Source organism: Palaemon carinicauda, chromosome 13 (assembly GCF_036898095.1).
Source record: "Palaemon carinicauda isolate YSFRI2023 chromosome 13, ASM3689809v2, whole genome shotgun sequence".
Lineage (NCBI taxonomy): Eukaryota > Metazoa > Arthropoda > Malacostraca > Decapoda > Palaemonidae > Palaemon > Palaemon carinicauda.
Genome location: NC_090737.1, coordinates 82,054,570 through 82,076,325, shown reverse-complemented (window position 1 = coordinate 82,076,325; position 21,756 = coordinate 82,054,570). Strand labels below are relative to the sequence as shown.

At 40.9% G+C, this 21,756-nt stretch overlaps 1 protein-coding gene across 1 annotated transcript in view; it reads right to left on the bottom strand.

The window, feature by feature from the left end:
* Positions 1 to 7,471: 7,471 nt before the first annotated feature.
* LOC137651671 (LIM and SH3 domain protein Lasp-like) overlaps positions 7,472 to 21,756 on the bottom strand; it is a 63,790-nt gene continuing 49,505 nt past the window's right edge. The window contains exons 9-10 of the mRNA XM_068384892.1: positions 17,417 to 17,536; positions 7,472 to 15,476 (exon numbers count right to left, since the gene is read on the bottom strand). Coding sequence (XP_068240993.1) covers positions 15,300 to 15,476; positions 17,417 to 17,536 — 297 coding nt within the window. The 3' untranslated portion in view covers positions 7,472 to 15,299. The remainder of the gene's footprint in view (positions 15,477 to 17,416; positions 17,537 to 21,756) is intronic.

Sequence of the window (21,756 nt, the reverse complement as noted above, 5' to 3'; positions counted from 1 at the left end):
TCCATTGTATCATTAAGAGGTCTTTTATTCATAGGTTATATGAACATCAATGGTATAGATATTTTTCTTGGTGTAAAGCAACGGAAGTCTCTGTGACAAATGCTGTTTTAAATATGATTCTCACGAGTGGACACCAGGAAGCAAAGTGACATTTTGAAGTTGCTTTCTCAAAAATCCCCATTTCTCCATAGTCGTTTAAAATAGTTGAAGACCATCAGGACTTCACTCTAACAAACATTCTGACCTAGATGCCGGCAAGACTCCTCAAACTTATAGGAGAATGCAATGACTGTCGTAACCTACTGTTCCATGTAGGAGGAAGGCTGTCCCATTTTATTAGGCTTGGGAAAACCTTCATCCTCAGCTGTGGTACTGTCTGTGGTCAGAGAGGGATATCGTATTCTTCTTTCCTCACTCCCCCCCCCCCATCTAAGGAAACAATGCCTATTTTTAAGTTACCCAAGCAATTCAGCAAATGCCCATTGTGTGTAAATTGCAAATCTCTTAGAGAAAAATGTAATACAAGATGTCTTAAATCTATTTTCAGAGTTTTACAACAGGTTATTACCAGTTCTTACCAGATTTTCACTGGAAATGTCCAAGACAGTCCAGGGTGCTGTAATAAAAGGAGTTTGGATGTTTTCGATAGACTTAATAGAGGCATAGTTCAACATTCCTGTTCATTAAAAACAAAGAATTTTGTTTGTGAACGGTTCGATTTAGAGAATATCCAAAAGTTCAAACTTGCAGCGAATGGTTTTATGTCGAACAGGCTGACATAAGTCTATCTTCATAGTTATAGGTGACATCTATTTTAACGTTGTTACTAATCTCGAGATCTTTTATATTCTTTATTAATTACTTCTCATTTAGTTTATTAATTTCCTTTCCTCATTGGGCTATTTTTTGCTCTTAAAATCCTTGGCCTTATAACATCATAGTTTCATCAACTAGGTATGTAGCACTCTGAGAGTGCAGATCTCCGCCACAGCAGCGTATTTCTCGAAACTAGCTTGCCTTCCTAGGATCAATTTAGTCTGTGTTATAGTCAGTGCAAACTTGGGGTTAAGGTTAGGTTTAATTCGGTCGACTTTGACCTTTGACCTAGGACTTTCAAAATTGAATCACTTCCAAATCTCAACATAACAATTAATCCCTAAAAGTTTCACTACTGTGAGTAAAATTGTGCCCAGGAAGTTGTTTACAAACAAAAAGACAAACAGGAAAAATCTTAGCTTCCTCCCAACTTCCTTGACGATGGTAGTAAATACCTGTGTTTTTGTTATGGGATGGCTCTTATATCCAAAGGATAAAATGTATGGTTATCTTTTTTGTTTTGCCTGGACAACTAGCTATTCTTGAACTCTTCGTTTAAAAGGGTTCGAGTTTCAACAATTGTGGTTAGAGGAAAAGTTGGGAATCCTGGTCAGTTTGAAGTTTCTTTTGATTCTAACTCAGAATGTATACCTAGGAATAATAACAGCAACAGTTATTTTATGGGTTTTTCCATTGGAAAAGAGGATTCAGTCTTTTCTTCTTTTGTTGGAAAAGGTTGGGTGGGTCGATTGTTCGGATGTGTACAAGACTCCTAGGGACCGTAGCTTCTTAAAAGAGTTCATTCTTATGGTCTGTCTGAATATGAGGTATAAATATCATCTTGATCAGTATTAAAACAATATTTTTTATTCTAGTCCCAATTCGTATTCCAGTGATGAAAAACAAACTTCTATTACAACGTTGGTGAGACAATCCTCGTCGGTTGTCACAGGTAGTGTCCTTGAGAGTGAAGGTTCCAGACCTCTCTGTACGCAAGTGCTTCACAGGAAGGATAGGGGTACAACTCTAGATTTTTTCTATCTTTATCTCTGTCCTTGGGTAATTAAACTTCTCAGCAGATCAGTTAAGCAATAGACACCAGATTCTTTCAAATGAATCTTCTCTGCATCTGTTAATGTGTATCGAGCTTTGGAATTGGTGGAGAAGACCAAATGTGGACATGTTTGCAACCTCACTCAACAGGAAGATAAGAGGGTTGTTTTATTTTTAACCCAGAACAGGCATGAGACAGAGGTAGTCAACAAAATCTTATTTTACCGGAATATGAGTTAGATTACACGGGTGTCAGTCTAGCCTTCTGGTCTCCAGTGGAAGATAGGCTCTCACAATTCCTCGATAACCCGTCCACTCTTCAACCAAATTCGTAAATCCTAAGGGTTTTGAGAGGGCTATCACTTGATGTTGTTCTCTTTCTTTCTTCAGTCACCTTAATCAGCCGATCTGCAGCTGTACAAAGGCAGTGTACATTAATTCCAAGATTTATGCCAAGTAATCTAGAGGTTTCTAGCCTAGGGTGCAATGAACCAAGTCAATCCTAACAGGTCATGGTTCTAGAATTGACTCTCCAAAGTATCAATGTCTTGGGGTTGCAGGAGACGTGATGGACACTTTATGATTGAAAAAGTTCCTTTGGGTTACAAGATATTCTCTGTTGAAACAACATCAACAGCTCTACCAGTAGTACAGAAAAAACGATTGGTTATTCTCAGACTCGTCAAGATGCTTATTTCATGTCTTCATATTCAAGGAAGTATATAGGATTTATTTCTGGAGGCAAAGTGTTCTAGTTCAGGTGCCTTTTCTTCAACTTGACCACAGCTGAATGGTGTTCATGATGCCAGTAGCAAGTGGCTCCATATAATATGAATGAGTTGTTTTTTATCTTAATGATTGTCTAGTGGTGGGAAAGTAGAGGGAAGAGCTGATGATTTCAGAGATCTTTCTGTTACATGATAACAACTTTACCTTTGCTGTCAATAGAGATAACTCGGTTCTACATTTGGGGATAATGAGTGTCTTTTCCTCTCAGAGCTTCCCCATCCAACAAAGGACCAAGTCCCTCCTGTTCTTGTTGAATGAGCTCAGGAAAAGAAGAATTGCTGGTTCACGAGTGAATGTATCCTCCAGGAACCATGGCTTCATTTCATAAGTTAATTTCATTTGCCAGGCAGAGGATAAGATGGTTCCAGTACTATCCAAGTCGTCATTGGGACTCAATGTTGGTGTTGGTTTTCTCATTCGAGTACCGAACTGTAGTGATAGATGGACTGTCTGATGCTATCCTGGATTGTCACTCTGGAGTTGAGATGCCCTTCAGTTGGGGGGACAGCTGTGACCTATGACAAGTATTAAACTAATTTTACTACAAATATCCGGAATTTTAATGAGTTTAACATCAGCAAACCAGGAGCAGTTATTTAGAAATTTTAACAAAGTATTTAACTACCAACAGGTGGCCGGGATGTCCCACCCACCTGTCAGTCAGTTAAGACACTCAAACTTTGAGCTTAGACCTAGAGCTTGTGAGGTGTTTGAGGTGGAAAGTATAACTTAAAAGACTCTGGTTTGTGTTTTTAGGAAACATACAAATGGAGAGACAGAAATTGAATGTGTTTGAGATGAAGTGTCTAAGGAGTATGTCTGGTGTATCTCGAGTAGAAAGGGTTAGGAACGAAGTGGTGAGGGTGAGAACGGGTGTAAGAAATGAGTTAGCAGCTAGAGTGGATATGAATGTGTTGAGGTGGTTTGGCCATATTGAGAGAATGGAAAATGGCTGTCTGCTAAAGAAGGTGATGAATGCAAGAGTTGATGGGAGAAGTACGAGAGGAAGGCCAAGGTTTGGGTGGATGGATGGAGTGAAGGAAGCTCTGGGTGATAGGAGGATAGATGTGAGCGAGGCAAGAGAGCGTGCTAGAAATAGGAATGTATGGCGAGCGATTGTGACGCAGTTCCGGTAGGCCCTGCTGCTGCCTCCGATACCTTAGATGACCGCGGAGGTAGCAGCAGTAGGGGATTCAGCATTATGAAGCTTCATCTGTGGTGGATAATGTGGGAGGGTGGGCTGTGACACCCTAGCAGTACCAGCTGAACTCGGTTGAGTCCCTTGTTAGGCTGGGAGGAACGTAGAGAGTAGAGGTCCCCTTTTTGTTTTTGTTTCTTTGTTGATGTCGGCTACTCCCCAAAATTGGGGGAAGTGCCTTGGTATATGTATGTATGTAAGAATACAAACCATCGTTCTTGAACCTTGAATGGGATACTCCTCCTTAGAAGGGAGGTAATTCTTATGAACCAAAATCTCGCTGCTTTAACCTACCCTGGAAATATCAGAACACCTGGTCATGTACAGTATAGGAGTAGAGATGATGACACCTGTCAACCTTCTAATGGTCTGAGCATGGAGATGATGTAGATGTTAGGTTAGGCCCCTACTACTAGGTGGATTGGCAGAGGGTCACAGGAAAACCTTTGTCCCTGTGTACGATACATTTTCCGAATGCATTGCATTATGAGAAATGGGTGGCATATATTCCATCCATCCTCCTCCTAGTCTGAGAGGATGTGGGGTTGATACTTCTAGCTCAACTGTTGCACGTTAATAGTGGGGAAGAACAAAGAATAAAAGGTCAGTCATTCTCCTCCTCCTATGCTTTTGTCAATAGTGCCATCTTGGACTTGGTGGTTCTTATCAAATGACGGAGCTAGGTTGGCTGTGTTTTAGACTAACTTAAGCCACTGACAGGCTCCTCGGTACAACAAGCACTGTGAAGTCCTTGTACCACAGAGAAGCCAATCATTCCGAAGTTCTCTGGATGCACCTTGAGAGGTAGAATAGGACTCGTAGCTGCGTGTTAGTTACAACTCAGGAACAACCTGAAGAAGCTAAGAAGACCTTCCATCTTACTGACTAGCGATATATGGCCTCGCAGCTCACCAACTGGCTTCGTGTAGTGTTTTATATCTTGTTCAACTCTCGTCTCAAAGGCTCTTATGGGGATTGCACAATAGACTTGGGAATACTGGTCATATCCCACTCTGGGGCCCAAGTTTTCAGGATTGGCATAACTACTAGAAGCTCCTCTTCAGCATAAACAGCTCGGAAATACTGGTCATATCCCACTGTGGGGCCCAAGTTTCCAGAATAGGCATAACTGCTAGAAGCTCCTCTTCTGCACGAACAGCTCCCACGAGGAACAGGTTAATGCATCTTAATCAGAAGACTTGTTGATAAGCAGCCTTTTCCACTGTGAATTTAAGACTTTTCTCTTGGTGTAGAGAAGGACAAGGAATTCCATCATCTGCACAAGAGAACTTTTCTGAGCTTGGCAAAATGTGCTTTCAGGTCAGGATTCTGCTTGTCTTGTGGCCATCTGGGAGCCACCACGATCATCCTAAGCCTGGCGTAGTTAACACTTATTTAATCACCCAACAATCAGGTCGAAACTGAGGAAAGACAGGAGTTTCCTTTACAGCTGTGTGGATGACATATTGATCATCAGTGATCCCTAGAGAGGCAGAAGCCTTTCCACCAAACATGCATTAAGGGCCCAATCTGAACCCACAACCTGCCCGTGGTGACTATGGGTATCTTCTAGAACATTCCTATTCTTGGAATGAAGCTCGCCAATCTACAGCATCATCCACTGCCAAGGTGTGAAATTTCTTTGCCAATTTGCAAAGGTTATGTGAAGCAGTGCCGCCTTGCTTGTTGCCTTGGCCAAGATCATAGTGTTGTCACTCATCAGCACTACTGATTCTTTGAAAGCTATTAGAAAGCTTTCAGTGCTAGGAAGCCCTGCTCACATTTCCAACTGATTGATACGCAAGTGCTTTCTGGGATTGCACACCTGAGTCACTTGATTCCTGGGGTGTGTGTCCCTCCTCTTCCTGAATGTTTCTACAAATAGCAGCATCTCTCGAGGTGGGGAATGGTATGTAACTCCCCTTGTGGAGTTCTGTCATTCATCTCCTTTCCCCCTCCCCCCCCCCAGGAAAGGAAGGGGTAAGAAGGACGGCGGCCTCCTTCCCGACCGACAGCGAGCGTGTTCAGTTTGAAACTAAACACAGGTAATTGGGCGGGTGTATACCCCATACTGATAACCCCTTCTTGGTCTGGGTTGGTCCTCATCATTGCACTGCCGTCTCCCTCTCTTGTGAGAGAGGGATAGAGATTAAATCAGTCATCTAGAAGAGGGGTGGGTCCCCTTTATCTAAACTAACAGAGCGCGTAATCAGTTCAGTATGAAAAGGAACACAAGTAGCAGAGGCATAAGTACCAGTCTCACGTACGGAGACACCTTCCCAGGTATGGTCCTTGTTACCATAGTCTTTCCCATGTGGGAAGAGATCAGTTGGAATCTATGCTTATGAAACTCCTATAGATTGATATTTTTGAACTTAAAAGATGTTATCATCTTATTATTCTTCTAGAAGTACTGTAGCAGCGTTTGAAGATTTTAACAAAGATGAGGAAGGGGAGGATGAGGAGCACATAAGCTTCTACTAGTTCACCTTCTTTGGGGTTTTGGAAACCAGTGATCATGCTCCCACTGAAACGAGGCCACACAGAACTCTACAGCATTAGAAGCAACACTACTTGGTACTATACGTGTTATACCCTTTAGCGCTTCCACAGTCGGGAACTCGATGCAGGAGCAGGAGAAAGGTGACTCTGCTCCCCTTAAACATTCTATGGCACCAGTCACGCTGCCCAACAGGAGCAAGGGTTGCTGTGGCCTGATTGGTGACGTCTCCGCCTGGTGTTTGCCGGTCGGGGGTTTGAGTCCCGCTCAGACTCTTTAGTACCATTAGTGTCTGCAACCTTACCATCCTTGTGAGCTAAGGTTGGGGGGTTTGGGGGAGCCTATAGGTCTATCTGCTGAGTCATCAGCAGCCACTGCCTGGCCCTCCCTGGTCCTAGCTTGGGTGGAGAGGAGGCTTGGGCGCTGATCATATATTATATGGTCAGTCTCTAGGGCATTGTCCTGCTTGATAGGGCAATGTCACTGTCCCTTGCCTCTGCCATTCATGAGTGGCCTTTAAACCTTTAAAGGGTTATTTAGATACTGCCCAGTTTGCACATAAAACTTGTCACATTAAGTTTATACGTAAAACCTACTTCATTTCCTTGTCGTCTTCCTTCTATCTATCCATCCTTGTCTGTCTGACCATTCCTTCTAAAAGAGAAAGCAAAAAATTAATTTGCTAAAATTAGCGGCAGCAAGAGTATTTCTGTATTCCTTGCAGCCAAAGTCAAAATTCAGCAACTACCTGAATGACAGGTGGGTGGGGTTTCCTTGCACATCTGTCAGAAGTTATCCGCTTTGTTAAAATTTCAGCTTTGCTGAAGTCTTACTCCTATTGAAGGACGATGATTTGTATTCATGTAGGAACTCGTTACCATTACTTGTGTAATGAATCATTTTGAAAATCCATTTACTTATATTTGATTTCAGCCCTTAGTACTATTTTTTTTTTGTTACATATCAATACCGTATGAGATATGAATTTACCTGTTGCTCATTTGTGAAAGAAACATCTATTGAATAATATAAATGTACTTTCATTCTTTTCTAGAAGCCATTGTAACTAAAAGGTTTTACTATATCCGTAATTATGAGGTATAAATGAAAAAATATTATGTATATATATTTATGAGTTACAAGCTCAATTCAAGCATCATTTTAAAAGAAAAATCCAGTTTCAGTAAATGTAGTTAAATAAATTTACAAAAGTAGTGAAAATATAGGCCCTGTGAAGAATCTTGAAACCAAATCTTATATATCTTTACATATAATATATAATGCATTATAAGTTACATCCATAGCTGTATATAATTTTTAAAAACTATTATCATGCATCATACATATACCAAGGCACTTCCCCCAATTTTTGGGGGTAGCCAACATCAAACAAATGAAACAAAAAGGGGACCTCTCCTCCCTACGTTCCTCCATAGGTCATTCTATATCCAAGGCACTGCACATGTACTTTACCTTTGTGAATTTGCCCGTAATGTATACAGTATTTTTGTAAACAAAGTGTATATCACGTACTTGAAAATATTTTTTCATGATGTGTGCATACATCTTAATGAATAAGATATATTTAAACAGTGCATAGAAAATAAACTAGAAAATTTAATCTAGTATAAAATTTTGCCTTTCTTTAAAAGGCTTCCTATAAAAGACAAAATATGACTGGTAGAAGTTTAGGCTAAAGTAAATTCTTAGAGTGGCAAAGACAAACATTTTACTGCTTGTATAGTTTTGTCTACTTTGTCTTTCCCTTCTTTGAATAATTTATTAAATGCGGTAAAGTATACAATAAAATCTTTTCTTTAATAAATATAATGATTAAATATTTTTAAAGTTAATTTTATTTTTTTCTACTCGAACACAAACCATTGTACGTTAATAGGAGTAGGATTCCAGCAAAGCTAGATACAGCTATTAAAATTTAGATCATGGTGGTGGTAGTTAGCAGGATGGTCCTATCATCTCCTAGCTTGAAGGAAAAGTATGGCTGATTATTCCACAAAGCCAGAGAGAATAAAGTTTTCTTGTATCTTTTCTACTATTCCTTTTGTTGCTTCTTCCCAGGATAGTGAGTTAGTTCATTCTGATCCTCGCTAGTCGCTTCTTGTTGAGAAGAGATTAAGAATGACTTTTAAATCTTGAAAGGCTGCGTTCTAGATCCTAGTCACAATGTGAAGGAGAACTTCTGTCTTTCAGAATGACTTGTGACATAGGAAATGCCACACAGTTCTAATTGCTTTACTGAGGCTAAAGCTAGTAGAGGACAGTCTTGAGAGTAGTAGCCCTCATCTGCATTCAATCTCGAACTTGAGCAGGTCCGCTCAGGGAGTCTTTAGTCTCGCGACATGTTCAATGAGGCTTGGATTCCCTAGGAAGGCGAGATTGTTCCAAATTCCTTACGAGTTTTGATGATTCCCAGGAAGAATCGAGGCCTTAGTTTTTGTTCAAGACTTGGTTCGTGGGCTGAGCAGTATCCTTCACCGCGGAGAATGAGAAGCTTCCCCGCAAAGGAAGGTAAAACAGTTGATTCATATAGTCCATCAACTGACTGTCGAGTTATCTTGGGGAAAGGTTTAAGCATCTAGAATTCACACGGATGTTGGAATTTGTCCTTAAACATTACTGATAGACTGGGAATGGAGAGCAGGTCGAGCGATTGTGGAAGGATATAAGGATCACCCGTATGCCAAGTCCCTGTCGAATTAATATGTGGGCTCGAACAATCCTGTTTGAATGAACCTTGCTGACTGCTCTACCAGGTTGACGACTTCCTAAGTGTGCACCTGCTTGCTAACTCATAATGGGGCAGTTAAATGAGAGGCCCCTTTGTTGGGATAAATTATGAACAGAAGTGTTGTGGCTCATCAACACTACTAAGTGCTCTACCAAACTCTTGGATTTTGGAAAGTTTGTAATGTTAGCAGTGAAGCATGTATTTCCAATAGGTTAAAAAGCGATGTGCTTCTTTGGTGGACCATATCCCTGAGACCGATTGGTTACTCAGGTGTATATATCATTCCCCTTCAGCTGCGTCTCTGGCCAGGAGGTTTCCTAGAGCGAGGAGTTCCCGATATGAGGTTCATTGTTCAGTCACCACAGTATTCCTGTTCCACTGAAACTAGAAAGTATAGGGAATGCTGGTTGCTAAATAGTGACATTTCAGTGACTACTACAATAGCAGTTGCTGGAACCTGCTCATGAGGAACTAACATCCTTGCTAATGAAAGAAGTCTCATGAAGATTATGCATGAACAGTGCTCTGTCTTTACTGCTATGATCATCAGAAAGAAAGATTTCTTGCTACTATCATGCTATCCATATTGCCCGATGCTACAATCTCTGCTTGGGAGTCTGAAATAACTGTCCCCAGCCACAGTATATCATCCTCTGTAGATCATGGCAAAATGAAAAATTTTGATTTGATCCAGAAGTAATTCTTCTAGAGGAGGATCATTCTCTGCTTGGGAGTCCGATAGAATTTTCTCTGATACAGTACACTGCATTAGGAAATCATAACAAAAGTACGGAATTCAGACAATGCTGCAGTAATTCTCCTGTAGGAGGGTAGAATCCGTCAATCATCAAGATACTAATGTAGTGTGCTCATGATGAAACTATCAAGAACACTTGCTTAGTGGTAGCCAGTCCATATGCACAAGGCTTGGAGCTGGTACAGTTCACTACTTTCCCAAAGATAGTGGAGAAATCTGTAGTACCAAGAATTGACATTCGAAGGTTTGTATCCTTCACAAGTCTTCTTTCTGAGGAAGAACCATACATTGCCTGTCATCTACATCTTAATTGGTGTGTGGAGAACGACCTGTTTAATGGAGAGAGATCGATGAGCAGCCTCCATTTCCCTGTTGATCTCCTTTTCCCCATTAGAAGTCTACTGCAGGAACCTGGAGAACCGTTTTGTACTACTTCAAGTGCATTCTCCTTCTGTTGCCTATGCTTTTGCCATTATCGATATCAGAAGATAGGTTTGAAACGTCGTCGGTGTGTGACTAAGGGATGAAAGTTGATGAACATTAGGTGGTAGCCTTCCTGAGAACTTCCCTCCACAAGTTGCCTGTTCTGTCTTGACAAGTATATCCCTACTCGATGCAGCTGTAAGGCAATGTTACTTCAGCATCCCCCTCTCACTTTCCTTCCCTTACCCCTTTTCCTGGAATGTGCTCAGTGTAGTTAGCACCTTTCTAATGGAGGAAGAGACAGAAGGTGCAGAATTTGACCTGTAGATAGAAGGAATTTTCTTTAGCACCAACTTAAAACTGTGGAGGGTTTCTTGTAATAGTTGCCTTTGAAGGGCCTTGGACCATAGAGATATAGGTGGTCGATGGAAGAGGGAGTCCTGGCTCAACTTCTTCCAGTTCATCGGGATGTCTGCTTCCTTCTATAGGAACTGGGCTTCAATCTCCAACACGTCTTTGATAAAGAATGTACCTCCTGTCTCCATTGCCTAGCAAAGCAGGAGACTATGGTATTCCTTCTCTTCAGGATTCATTCAGCCTGCTGGTTAGCAAATTGGTGAACATAAAAGTCTTGGTCTTGGCACCTGACGGGATGAAGTCCTGGATCAGGCCGAAGTATGGGACTGCAACTGCCCAGTTTTTGAACCATAATATTTGGAGGCTAGTAATGGAAGCAGTTTTCATGGCAGCAGAATCGTGTCGAAATTGTCATGCCAAAAAAATCTCTGTGGGGTTCCTACTATCAGCATAGTATCTGCGGGTTCAATCGAATAAGGAAAAAGGTCTGTGAAAAGCACTGGAGGTAGGGTCTTATTTTATTGGCTGGATTATAGGGAATTCCGTTAACCCTATCTAGAGCTGCACGACCATAGCAACTCTTGGCTGGTTTTCATCCTTAAGATGCAATGCACTGATCAATGGATGTCATTCCTTCTTGATGAGAGCTCCGATTGCCTCCCTGCTAAGAGCATTGAACTCACGAATAAGTATCATTACCTTTATGCATGTAAACTTCGTCTCAAGATTCTCTACTTCAGCTGTTCCAGTGTTGGGTCAATGGTGTCCAAGAACTCCTCTTTTACCACTAAGGAAGAGGTCTCGATGCATACCTCAAGAAAATGTCTTTTTAGACAGTTCACAGACTATACCGAGGAAGGAACCAGGTGAAACTCTGAATAGAAAAGGACGATAGCTTGATGGTCTGTTTCCTAAGAGGCCAAAGGTGCTCGTATCTCTCATGTTCAGCAAAGCTGGCAACAAACACAAGGTGAACGGAAGAGACTGGCACTGTGTCAAGTGAAGGCCTGTTGCTGGGTGTTGAGGAGTCCTGCCGATGATCACATATACTCGAGGTAGCGTCTCAATCATTGTAAAAGTGTTCACCTTCTTCGACAACACAAGGATGAACGGAAAGGTCTCGTCATTAACCGGTCTTGGAGAGAGGGAAGATCCTGTGTTGTGAGGTAGATTTATTTTCAGAGTGTAGGAAGATCTCGATGGATAGAAGAATTTCTGTACGTATAGGAATACGTAGATGACAATGAAATCTAGAAGGTGACAAGTACTCTGTGGCTCAAATGTCATAATAACTTGAAGAATAGGAGAGAACAGTCCAATTGTGCAAAAACTGGCACACGGAACCCATGGTTGTGGACAATGGTCTTGGTTGGACTCATCACCTGGAGATGGGAGATGAGAATGTTTGTGACGAGACTCTCCTAACGTCATCACGCTCGCACTGGTAATTGATGTTACAGTTCACCATGATCCTCCTCCTACTGGGGTGTCAGCTTCCTAGATGTGATATCAGAATTCTCTAAAGAAGGAAAGGGTGCCTTTAATTTTGACTGAGGAGTGCTAAGTCTCATGCAAGATTGAGCAATAGAACAATCTTGTACCGCATACCAAAACATCTTTGTATTGGGTACGTACCATCCTCACATACGTGGGGAGGGATCAATCATAGATCCACAACCCCAACTGATCAGTCATTCTTTGACTACGTTGTCTTCTTCGAAGGAGAAGTAGTGGCATTTGTAGATTCGGTCGAGGGCACGCATTCAATATGAGACCTGGAGTTGTGCATGCCGACAATTTTCACCATAAGGAATAACTTTCATCATGCACTTCCCCCAGTACAAAACTAAGCATAGGTAGCAGGAGTACCTTGTACCAATACTTCTTCTCGTTATGAGATATTATTTTGGCATGTACCCCAAGAAGGGGGAAAAAAGCAGCAGCTTTCATCCTGACCAACAGTGCATATGCTCAGCCCCATAAAGTTGTGTATGCCAATATTTCTTTTCGCTATAGGGTAATTTACCGAGCACTAGTAATAGGGGCATGAACACCCGTATAGCAAGTACCCAGGCACCTCCCAACAAGTGTTGGTTTTTGGCTCTGCAGTGTTCCTTTCCTGAGTATGCGGGGAGAGCGCATTAGAGTCGTGTACGCTACTCTTACCGATTGGTCATCCTAGTTTTCTTTGATGGTCTTCTACTTGTCCTTCTTCTAGAAGTCCCAGTCGTGGAGAATCTAGTGAAGAAGAGATGAAAGAACTATGGGGTTATGAGGCCAATATTGATGGCCCATGGGGGTTAAGACCACAAGGTACGTACTTTCAAGAGACGCCACTACCAAGTGAAACGTCCTCGACTCCTTTTGCCTTTCTTGGGTCAGGTCAACACATCAAGAAAGAGGACAGGCATCACCTCTACCCTTAACACTCGTTGAGAGCAAAACTTCCTTTGATTGACGCTGCACAGCGATGTCTAAGGAATGGCAACTTCATTAGGATTATGTTGACATCGTTGTCGTAAGGCAGCATTAGCAAGAGAATAAATAACAAACAAATATGCTGCCCAAAAGGATTAAATATTTGGATACCAACAGGTTTGCATAGTTACAATTATTGGGAAAGAAGAACTGCATATCCTTCACTTCTTCCTAATATTCCTCAAAGATGATGATCTGCCAATTCATTTACCTAAAAGTAAAAGATTAAAACAATCGGATGAAGACGCCGAGAAGTATGTCTGAATTGTCCGGCAGCAGAAATTAAAACTAACTAATACCACCTCTTTACAATTTTAACACCAGTTTTCCTCTTCACTAAAATCATACTCCTACTACAGTATAGAAATATTGTTTGCATTCGTGCAGGAACAAATGTTTAACCAAAATCTCATCACAAATACAACCCTGCCAAGAATTTCTAAAATACACAATGAATAACAACTACAAGTAGGATTTAAGCAACATCTGTTTCTTTTATGGGTATTTGCCCTAAGCATATATAACTAGGGCCTTTTATTTGAGAAGTTTAATACCTGTGCCATTAACAACAATTAAATTTAAGTTTTCACAAAATATAAGACCTTTTTCATATGAAGTTACAGTACTTGAAAAACCAAGGTTATATATGCTCAGTTTAAATTTAAACTATCAAACGTATTCTATTGATTTAATTACATCAAAATAGGTTTTCATACTTGCGTAAATTTTATAATCAAACTCTAAATAATTTCTTTAAAACTGATAATAATATATCAGCACTTGATATCAGAGTTCACAAGGCAGTGAAACACACTGAAAACTAGAAAAGGAAAAAAATGTTTACTACAGGAAAAATTATGAAGGTTACATAAGAAATGCATAAGAGTCTTAAATCAAATATTGGGCATTGTACCATAATTGCAACTATGGAGTACAGGAAACTTTTGGTACACTAACAACGTAAAATATATTACAAATGGATGTGACCAAAAATACTAATGGGCTCTTCATTAGTTTTAAAAAAAGAAACAAAAAATGGTACTGTCCTCTTACTGAATAAACTATACAAAATTCCCTCTAGCTGGCAATAATGGCACACTAAACAAATAATTAGTAGTGTTTTATAAAAATATAAAGTACAATATAAGCCCCACTCTTGCAGACAGGAGTACATGTAGAAATCTAAACTAGAGGTTCCTATTACAATTCCACATTCATATACAATAGAACTGGTGATGATGTGAATGGTTAATATACAAATGAATAATATTTCATGGAATTTTTCTTTAATATTAACAATGATTCATGCAGAAAAGCTAGCATAAACAAACTGCATTCATTCCAAACCGAAGAACTGCTCATAACACAAAATATTTAGTAATTTTAGCTTCTCTGGCTTTATATAAAATTCACAACTTGATGTACACGAAGGTTGCAAGTTCAGAATCTAAATGAAGCATCATACAACAATCATGTCAGTGAAATAGATAATTTGTCAGTAAAACAACTTGGAATAATTGCTTTACCAAAGAAGTTATTGAAATATTTTGATCCAAAGGAAAATTCCAATGAAGTCCTTGTAACAATACTGTATGCTGTAATGCATAAACAAAAATCAATCTGAATAGATCCAATAATGTAACAATTGGAGTTTCCTTCCCATAAACTGAAAAGACCACCTGATATAAACCAAATGTTGATTTCAAATGTTATAACTACGTACTTTAAACACACCACAAGACAACTAAATACGTTTTGCAAGTCCTTCTTGAATGTTAATTATTAAACACTTTGGTTGAAAAAGTCTATGTTATACTACAATATACTTCAATCAGTCAAAAAACAACCATGCAACATCCTAAATAAACTCAATCACTGCCAAAGAGTAAAGCAATTAAGAAGCTCATTTTTGTAGGGTTATTTGGAGGAAAGGGCACTTGAAATGTTCCCTACAAAAACCAGAAAAATAAAAAAATTCCTATCATTATCTCTGTAGATTTTCTGTTAAAAAATGAAAAGTAAATAAGAAAATGCTCTCTTACCAAACTAACCATGCCTATTACATTTTTCAATAAAATTTAACAGCCTTAATAACAACTTCCAATGGAATCAATTTTTTGCCAATAAAAGGATAATTCTCTTTAAGATCATAACTGCACACAACAAAAGGGGAGTAAATTCAGCTGACTCGTTCAACGTAGTTTGCAGGCAACATCCCTGTTATTCCTGTACGCTGAATGGTCCCTGTCATCCAACCTTCGTCAATAGCTGTGCAATTAATAATAAGATCACCATCTTTAAAGCTAACTTCATCTGTATCAGCTGCTTCATAATCATACATAGCACGGTAACATCGCTGAAAAGATAAGAAATCATCAGTAAGAAAATACTATGAGAATTCTAATAAAAAAAGAAAAAAATACAATATTTAAAAAAAGGATTTTTAAACTAGAAATTATGTTTTCCACACTGTTGTTTGCTTTGAAATATAAAATGCTGTTCCTCAAGATCATAATAAAAATAAATCCTTATTTTTCTCTCACTGTCATGTAACCCCCTTGGGACTGCCATATCCACCAGCTACATGTCATATACCAATAGGACAATGAGTGCCAAATAAGTGCAACACAGAATATCATTCACATTAATGAGGTCAATACTTCTATGCTAACTTAAGGGGGAGGAGGATGGGAAACTACTGTATTACTTTTAAAAGTATGGCAATATATTTTAGTTTAAAAAACAAGTTTGTTTTCAGGAGTTTTACCTGTGAACATCAATAATGGCTTACACACTTACCAGGTGATGGTTAGATAGATAAAAATGGAATTTGTTATTTCTATACACACCTATTGCTTCTCTGGAAGCTAGTTTCATCAATCTTTACCCCTAGAACTAAAAGATTCTAATTTTCTTGCCTTTCACTATATTTCTATATTCATTTCTGAATGTATGCAAAAGGGATACTGTATATTCATCTTATGTTCTTCAAACCCTACTTTAGAAGATAGTACTTGTATCTCACTAATGCATTTAGCTGGAGTCAATGGCAAGAGGAGGTGCTTTGTCTGCAAGATCTTTACTCAGGAAGGTTCAAAACTTAAACATTTTAAATATTGTAAAACTACATCCAAACTCCAAAAATTAGATGAGACTATTGGAGGTCTTTCATTATTAAAAACCCTAAACACATCCACTTTGATACATGTAACAAAAAAATCTAATGCCAGATGCTTGAGTACAGAATTAAACAAATATCACTTAGATGAGATTGAAGGGATAAATTAGCTTCATAATTGGTTGCCTGAGAAGATTAGCTCTATAAGGCAACCTTCTCAGCCACCCCGATAACAGAGGCCACAGATCTGTGACGTTTCCTTTGTGGACAAAATTGGCTACAAACATCAGCTTCCTGTTTGTAGATATTATGAACTTTTTTTTTATCACTTGCTGTATAGTGGTGAATGGTGAAAATGCATGAAGATCAAGATTTGACTAGCCTTGTAACATGGCATCTACCTTCCATGCATTGCCAATGGATCCACAATTGGTGAACAAAACATGTCACAAGCACGTCCATGCTCAGTCAAGGCCAACACTTCCAAATTCTTGCACATACTGACAGATGTAGATATCTAGAGATCATTTGTTTGTAAGATTTCAGATTAAATTGTAATTTTGATAAAAACCTGGTCATTGCTTCATCTTATTCAAGTCAGAACCTCTTTGCAGTATAGAAGGCATCAACACAGAACTAGAATTATCAGTCTTTCTTTGCATTAGAGATAATTTATTTATTATATCCGGAGAAATGTGGAAATTTAGATAATCTACATCACGGAGGACTACACAATGATGGCAACAAAAACCTAAAGTAACAATAGGTATCTTGGAAAAGACAACACACTGAGTAATGACCGACAAAATGTCCAAAAATAAATTGCTTCTCTGCATTTAGATGCAACATTTTGAAGTTTCCAAGCCTTTTCTTTATTTTAAGGTCATAATTAAGATCACAGAAAATAACACAGAAAAAATAAATAGCCACAACCTCAATGGAGATGAGATTTCTGGATTATCGACAAAATGTACTGTACAGTATACTCAGCAAGGAAGTTTTAAGTGCTCACTAAGTAGTTTTAACTAGAACAAAGACAGAAAATTCTCAATCTGTACAGGGTAGGTAGTAAACCCTGTACTGTACCAAAGGCGTAAGAATCATATGTACCTTCTACAATGCTTCATCATACACGAAAAAGAAAATAATGTGTAATTCTTCTGGATTTAAAAACTTACTCCAAGCTGTGTGGGAGGGGCAGTCACTTTATGATGTGTGGCATTCGAATTCATCTGTGGAGGTGGAACATGCTGTTGTGGAGGTCCCTGATCACCATAAAGGTTAGTACTTCGCTGAATCTGTAAAAAGAGTGGGGAGGTCAATTTGCAAAGAATAAATAATTATGCAATTTCTGGAAAAAGAAGATTGAACTGATATATTGCAGGACCTTTTCTCTTCACATAATATATGTATAAATAGCAAGAAAGCAGTCGATTAAATGTCGTGCTAATAATTACTGTTATGAAAAGGTAGTACAGTATTGCCTAAGGCTACACCCTCTAGCATTAAATCACATTTAAAAATAGCCTTAAAACTTATGGATAGGTTTACAAAATTACTGTATACCCAATTATAAAAATGAATTTCCTTACCCACTACTAAAGATCTAAAGAAAAATGTTATTTTCATTAGTAAAATAAATTTTTGAATATACTTACCCGATAATCATGTAGCTGTCAACTCTGTTGCCGACAGAAATCTACGGTCGGGATACGCCAGCGATCGCTATACAGGTGGGGGTGAACACAACAGCGCCATCTGTGGTCAGGTACTCCAGTACTTCTTGTCAACACCACCTCAATTTTTTCCTCGGTCCACTGGTTCTCTATGGGGAGGAAGGGTGGGTCAATTAAATCATGATTATCGGGTAAGTATATTCAAAAATTTATTTTACTAATGAAAATAACATTTTTCAATATTAATCTTACCCGATAATCATGTAGCTGATTCACACCCAGGGTGGTGGGTGGAGACCAGCATACATGTTAACAAAGAAGCTAAGTATCCCGTATTTTATTTTATTAGTTATTCAAAAATAACATAAAATAAATAAGTACCTGGTAAGGAAGACGACTTGAACCATTACTCTGCCTTTATTAAGTACGTCTTCCTTACTGAGCGTAGCGGTCCTCTTAGGATGCTGAACGACTCTTAGGTGCTGAAGTATAAAGGGCTGCAACCCATACTAAAGGACCTCATCACAACCTTTAACCTCGGCGCTTCTCAAGAAAGAATTGACCACCCGCCAAATCAACAAGGATGTGGAAGGCTTCTTAGCCGACCGTACAACCCATAAAAAGTATTCAAGAGAAAGGTTAAAAGGGTTATGGGATTATGGGAATGTAGTGGCTGAGCCCCCGCCTACTACTGCATTCGTTGCTACGAATGGTCCCAGGGTGTAGCAGTTCTCGTAAAGAGACTGGACATCTTTGAGATAGAATGATGCGAACACTGACTTGCTTCTCCAATAGGTTGCATCCATAACACTCTGCAGAGAACGGTTCTGTTTGAAGGCCACTGAAGTAGCCACAGCTCTCACTTCATGTGTCCTTACCTTCAGCAAAGCAAGATCTTCTTCCTTCAGATGAGAATGTGCTTCCCTAATCAGGAGCCTGAATAGGTAAGAAACTGAGTTCTTAGACCTTGGAAGAGAAGGCTTCTTGATATCACACCATAAGGCTTCTGATTGTCCTCGTAAAGGTTATGACCTTTTTAGATAGTACCTAAGAGCTCTAACTGGGCAAAGTACTCTCTCCAGTTCGTCCCCCACCAAGTTGGACAGGCTTGGGATCTCGAACGACTTAGGCCAAGGACGTGAAGGAAGCTCGTTTAGCAAAAAAACCGAGCTGCAAGGAACATGTAGCCGTTTCAGATGTGAAAACTATGTTCCTGCTGAAGGCGTGGATCTCACTTACTCTTTTAGCTGTTGTCAAGCACACGAGGAAAAGAGTTTTTAATGTGAGGTCCTTAAAAGAGGCTGATTGGAGAGGTTCAAATCTTGATGATATAAGGAACCTTAGGACCACGTCTAGATTCCAGCCTGGAGTGGACAACCGACGTTCCTTTGAGGTCTCAAAAGACCTAAGGAAGTCCTGTAGATCTTTGTTGGTGGAAAGATCCAAGCCTGTGTGGCGGAAAACCGCTGCCAACATACTTCTGTAACCCTTAATCGTAGGAGCTGAAAGGGATCTTACGTTCCTTAGATGTAACAGGAAGTCAGCAATCTGGGTTACAGTGGTACTGGTTGAGGAAACTGCATTGGCCTTGTACCAGCTTCGGAAGACTTTCCCTTTAGACTGATAGACTCTGAGAGTGGATGTCCTCCTTGCTCTGGCAATCGCTCTGGCTGCCTCCTTCGAAAAGCCCCTAGCCCTTGAGAGTCTTTCGAAAGTCCGAAGGCAGTCAGACGAAGAGCGTGGAGGTTTGGGTGTACCTTCTTTACGTGAGGTAGACGTAGAAGGTCCACTCCTAGAGGAAGAGTCCTGGGAATGTCGACCAGCCATTGCAGTACCTCTATGAACCATTCTCTCGCGGGCCAGAGCGGAGCCAACCAACGTCAGCTGTGTCCCTTTGCGAGAGGCGAACTTCTGAAGTACCCTGTTGACAATCTTGAACGGCGGGAATGCATACAGGTCGAGATGGGACCAATCCAGCAGAAAAGCATCCACGTGAACTGCTGCTGGGTCTGGAATCGGAGAACAATACAACGGGAGCCTCTAGGTTATCGAGGTAGCGAACAGATCTATGGTTGGCTGACCCCACAGGGCCCAAAGTCTGCTGCAAACATTCTTGTGAAGGGTCCACTCTGTGGGGATGACCTGACCCTTCCGGCTAAGGCGATCTGCCATGACATTCATATCGCCCTGAATGAACCTCGTTACCAGCGTGAGCTTTCGATCTTTTGACCAGATGAGGAGGTCCCTTGCGATCTAGAACAACTTCCACGAATGAGTCCCTCCCTGCTTGGAGATGTAAGCCAAGGCTGTGGTGTTGTCAGAGTCCACCTCCACCACCTTGTTAAGCTGGAGGGACTTGAAGTTTATCAAGGCCAGATGAACCACCAACAGCTCCTTGCAATAGATGTGAAGTGTCCTTAGCTCCTGATTCCATGTTCCCGAGCATTCCTGTCCGTCCAAAGTCGCACCCCAGCCCGTGTCTGATGCGTCAGAGAAGAGACGGCGGTCGGGTTTCTGAACAGCCAAAGGTAGACTTCCTTGAGAAGAAAGCTGTTCTTTCAGCACGTGAGAGTAGACCTCCTCTCTTCGGAAACAGGAACTGAGACCGTCTCTAGCGTCATGTCCTTTATCCAGTGAGCCGCTAGATGATACTGAAGGGGGAGGAGGTGGCGTCTCCCTAACTCGATGAACAGGGCCAGCGATGAAAGTGTCCCTGTTAGACTCATCCACTACCTGACTGAGCATCGGTTCCTTCTCAGCATGCTCTGGATGCATTCTAGGGCTTAGTAGATCCTTGGGGCCGACGGAAAAGCCCGAAAAGCTCGACTCTGAAGATCCATACCCAGGTAGACAATGGTCTGGGATGGGACGAGCTGGGACTCCTCAAAATTGACCAGGAGGCCCAGTTCCTTGGTCAGATCCATAGTCCATCTGAGAATCTCCAGACAGCGACGACTTGTGGGAGCTCTTAAAAGCTAGTCGTCTGACGGAGCCGGACACAAGATCATGGTACTGCTGCACAGTCTGTGAACTGTCAACCATGGGGAAGCGAGGAAGTACAGCGACAACCCGAAGCTGTCTAGACTGTCTGGGTCGTACAGACAACTCCTTATCGGGTTGCTGAGGTTGCCGCACTGCGTCACAACAAGTCACTTCTGCTGGTTGTTGAACGTCTTCCCAGTGACACACTGACTCCGTAAACAAAAAAATCCTCTAACAAGGACTAAGCTTGGACTGCATGTCTTGCAACAAAGCTCAAGGTCTATGGGAGCAGGTGTGGTAACAGACGGGGTTAGCGACTGAAGTGGAACCATTACCCTCCCTGGAAGCATGTTATGCTTAAATAAAAGTCCATAGGAGGCTAAGCAGCTAAAGGCTCCTCTCCAAATGACAGAGTCCTCAAGGGAATATCAGAAGGAGGGAGAATAGCACTTTCTCATCTACAGGAACCATATCCGAGAAAAGCTAAGTTCTCTCAGTGAGGGTTTCACTGGTGCAAAAGCAGCAGACTAGAAGGCAACGTTATGAAACTGCTTGACAGTCTAGTGAGTTGGCAACAACCAAAGATGTGTGACTGAGGAGCATGCGGTAAGGTATGCAGAGCATGCTGTATGCAGAGCATGCTGTATGTAGAGCATGCTGTAAGGTAAGCAGAGCATGTTGCATGGCGTGCGGCTTATGCTGCATGGGAAGAGGCTCATGCTGCATGGGATGAGGCTCATGCTGCATGGTATGAGGCTCATGCTGCATGGGATGAGGCTCATGCTGCAAGGGATGAGGCTCATGCCGCATGCGTTGAGGAGGATGCCGCATAGTATGAGGCTCCTGCCTCATGGGTTGAG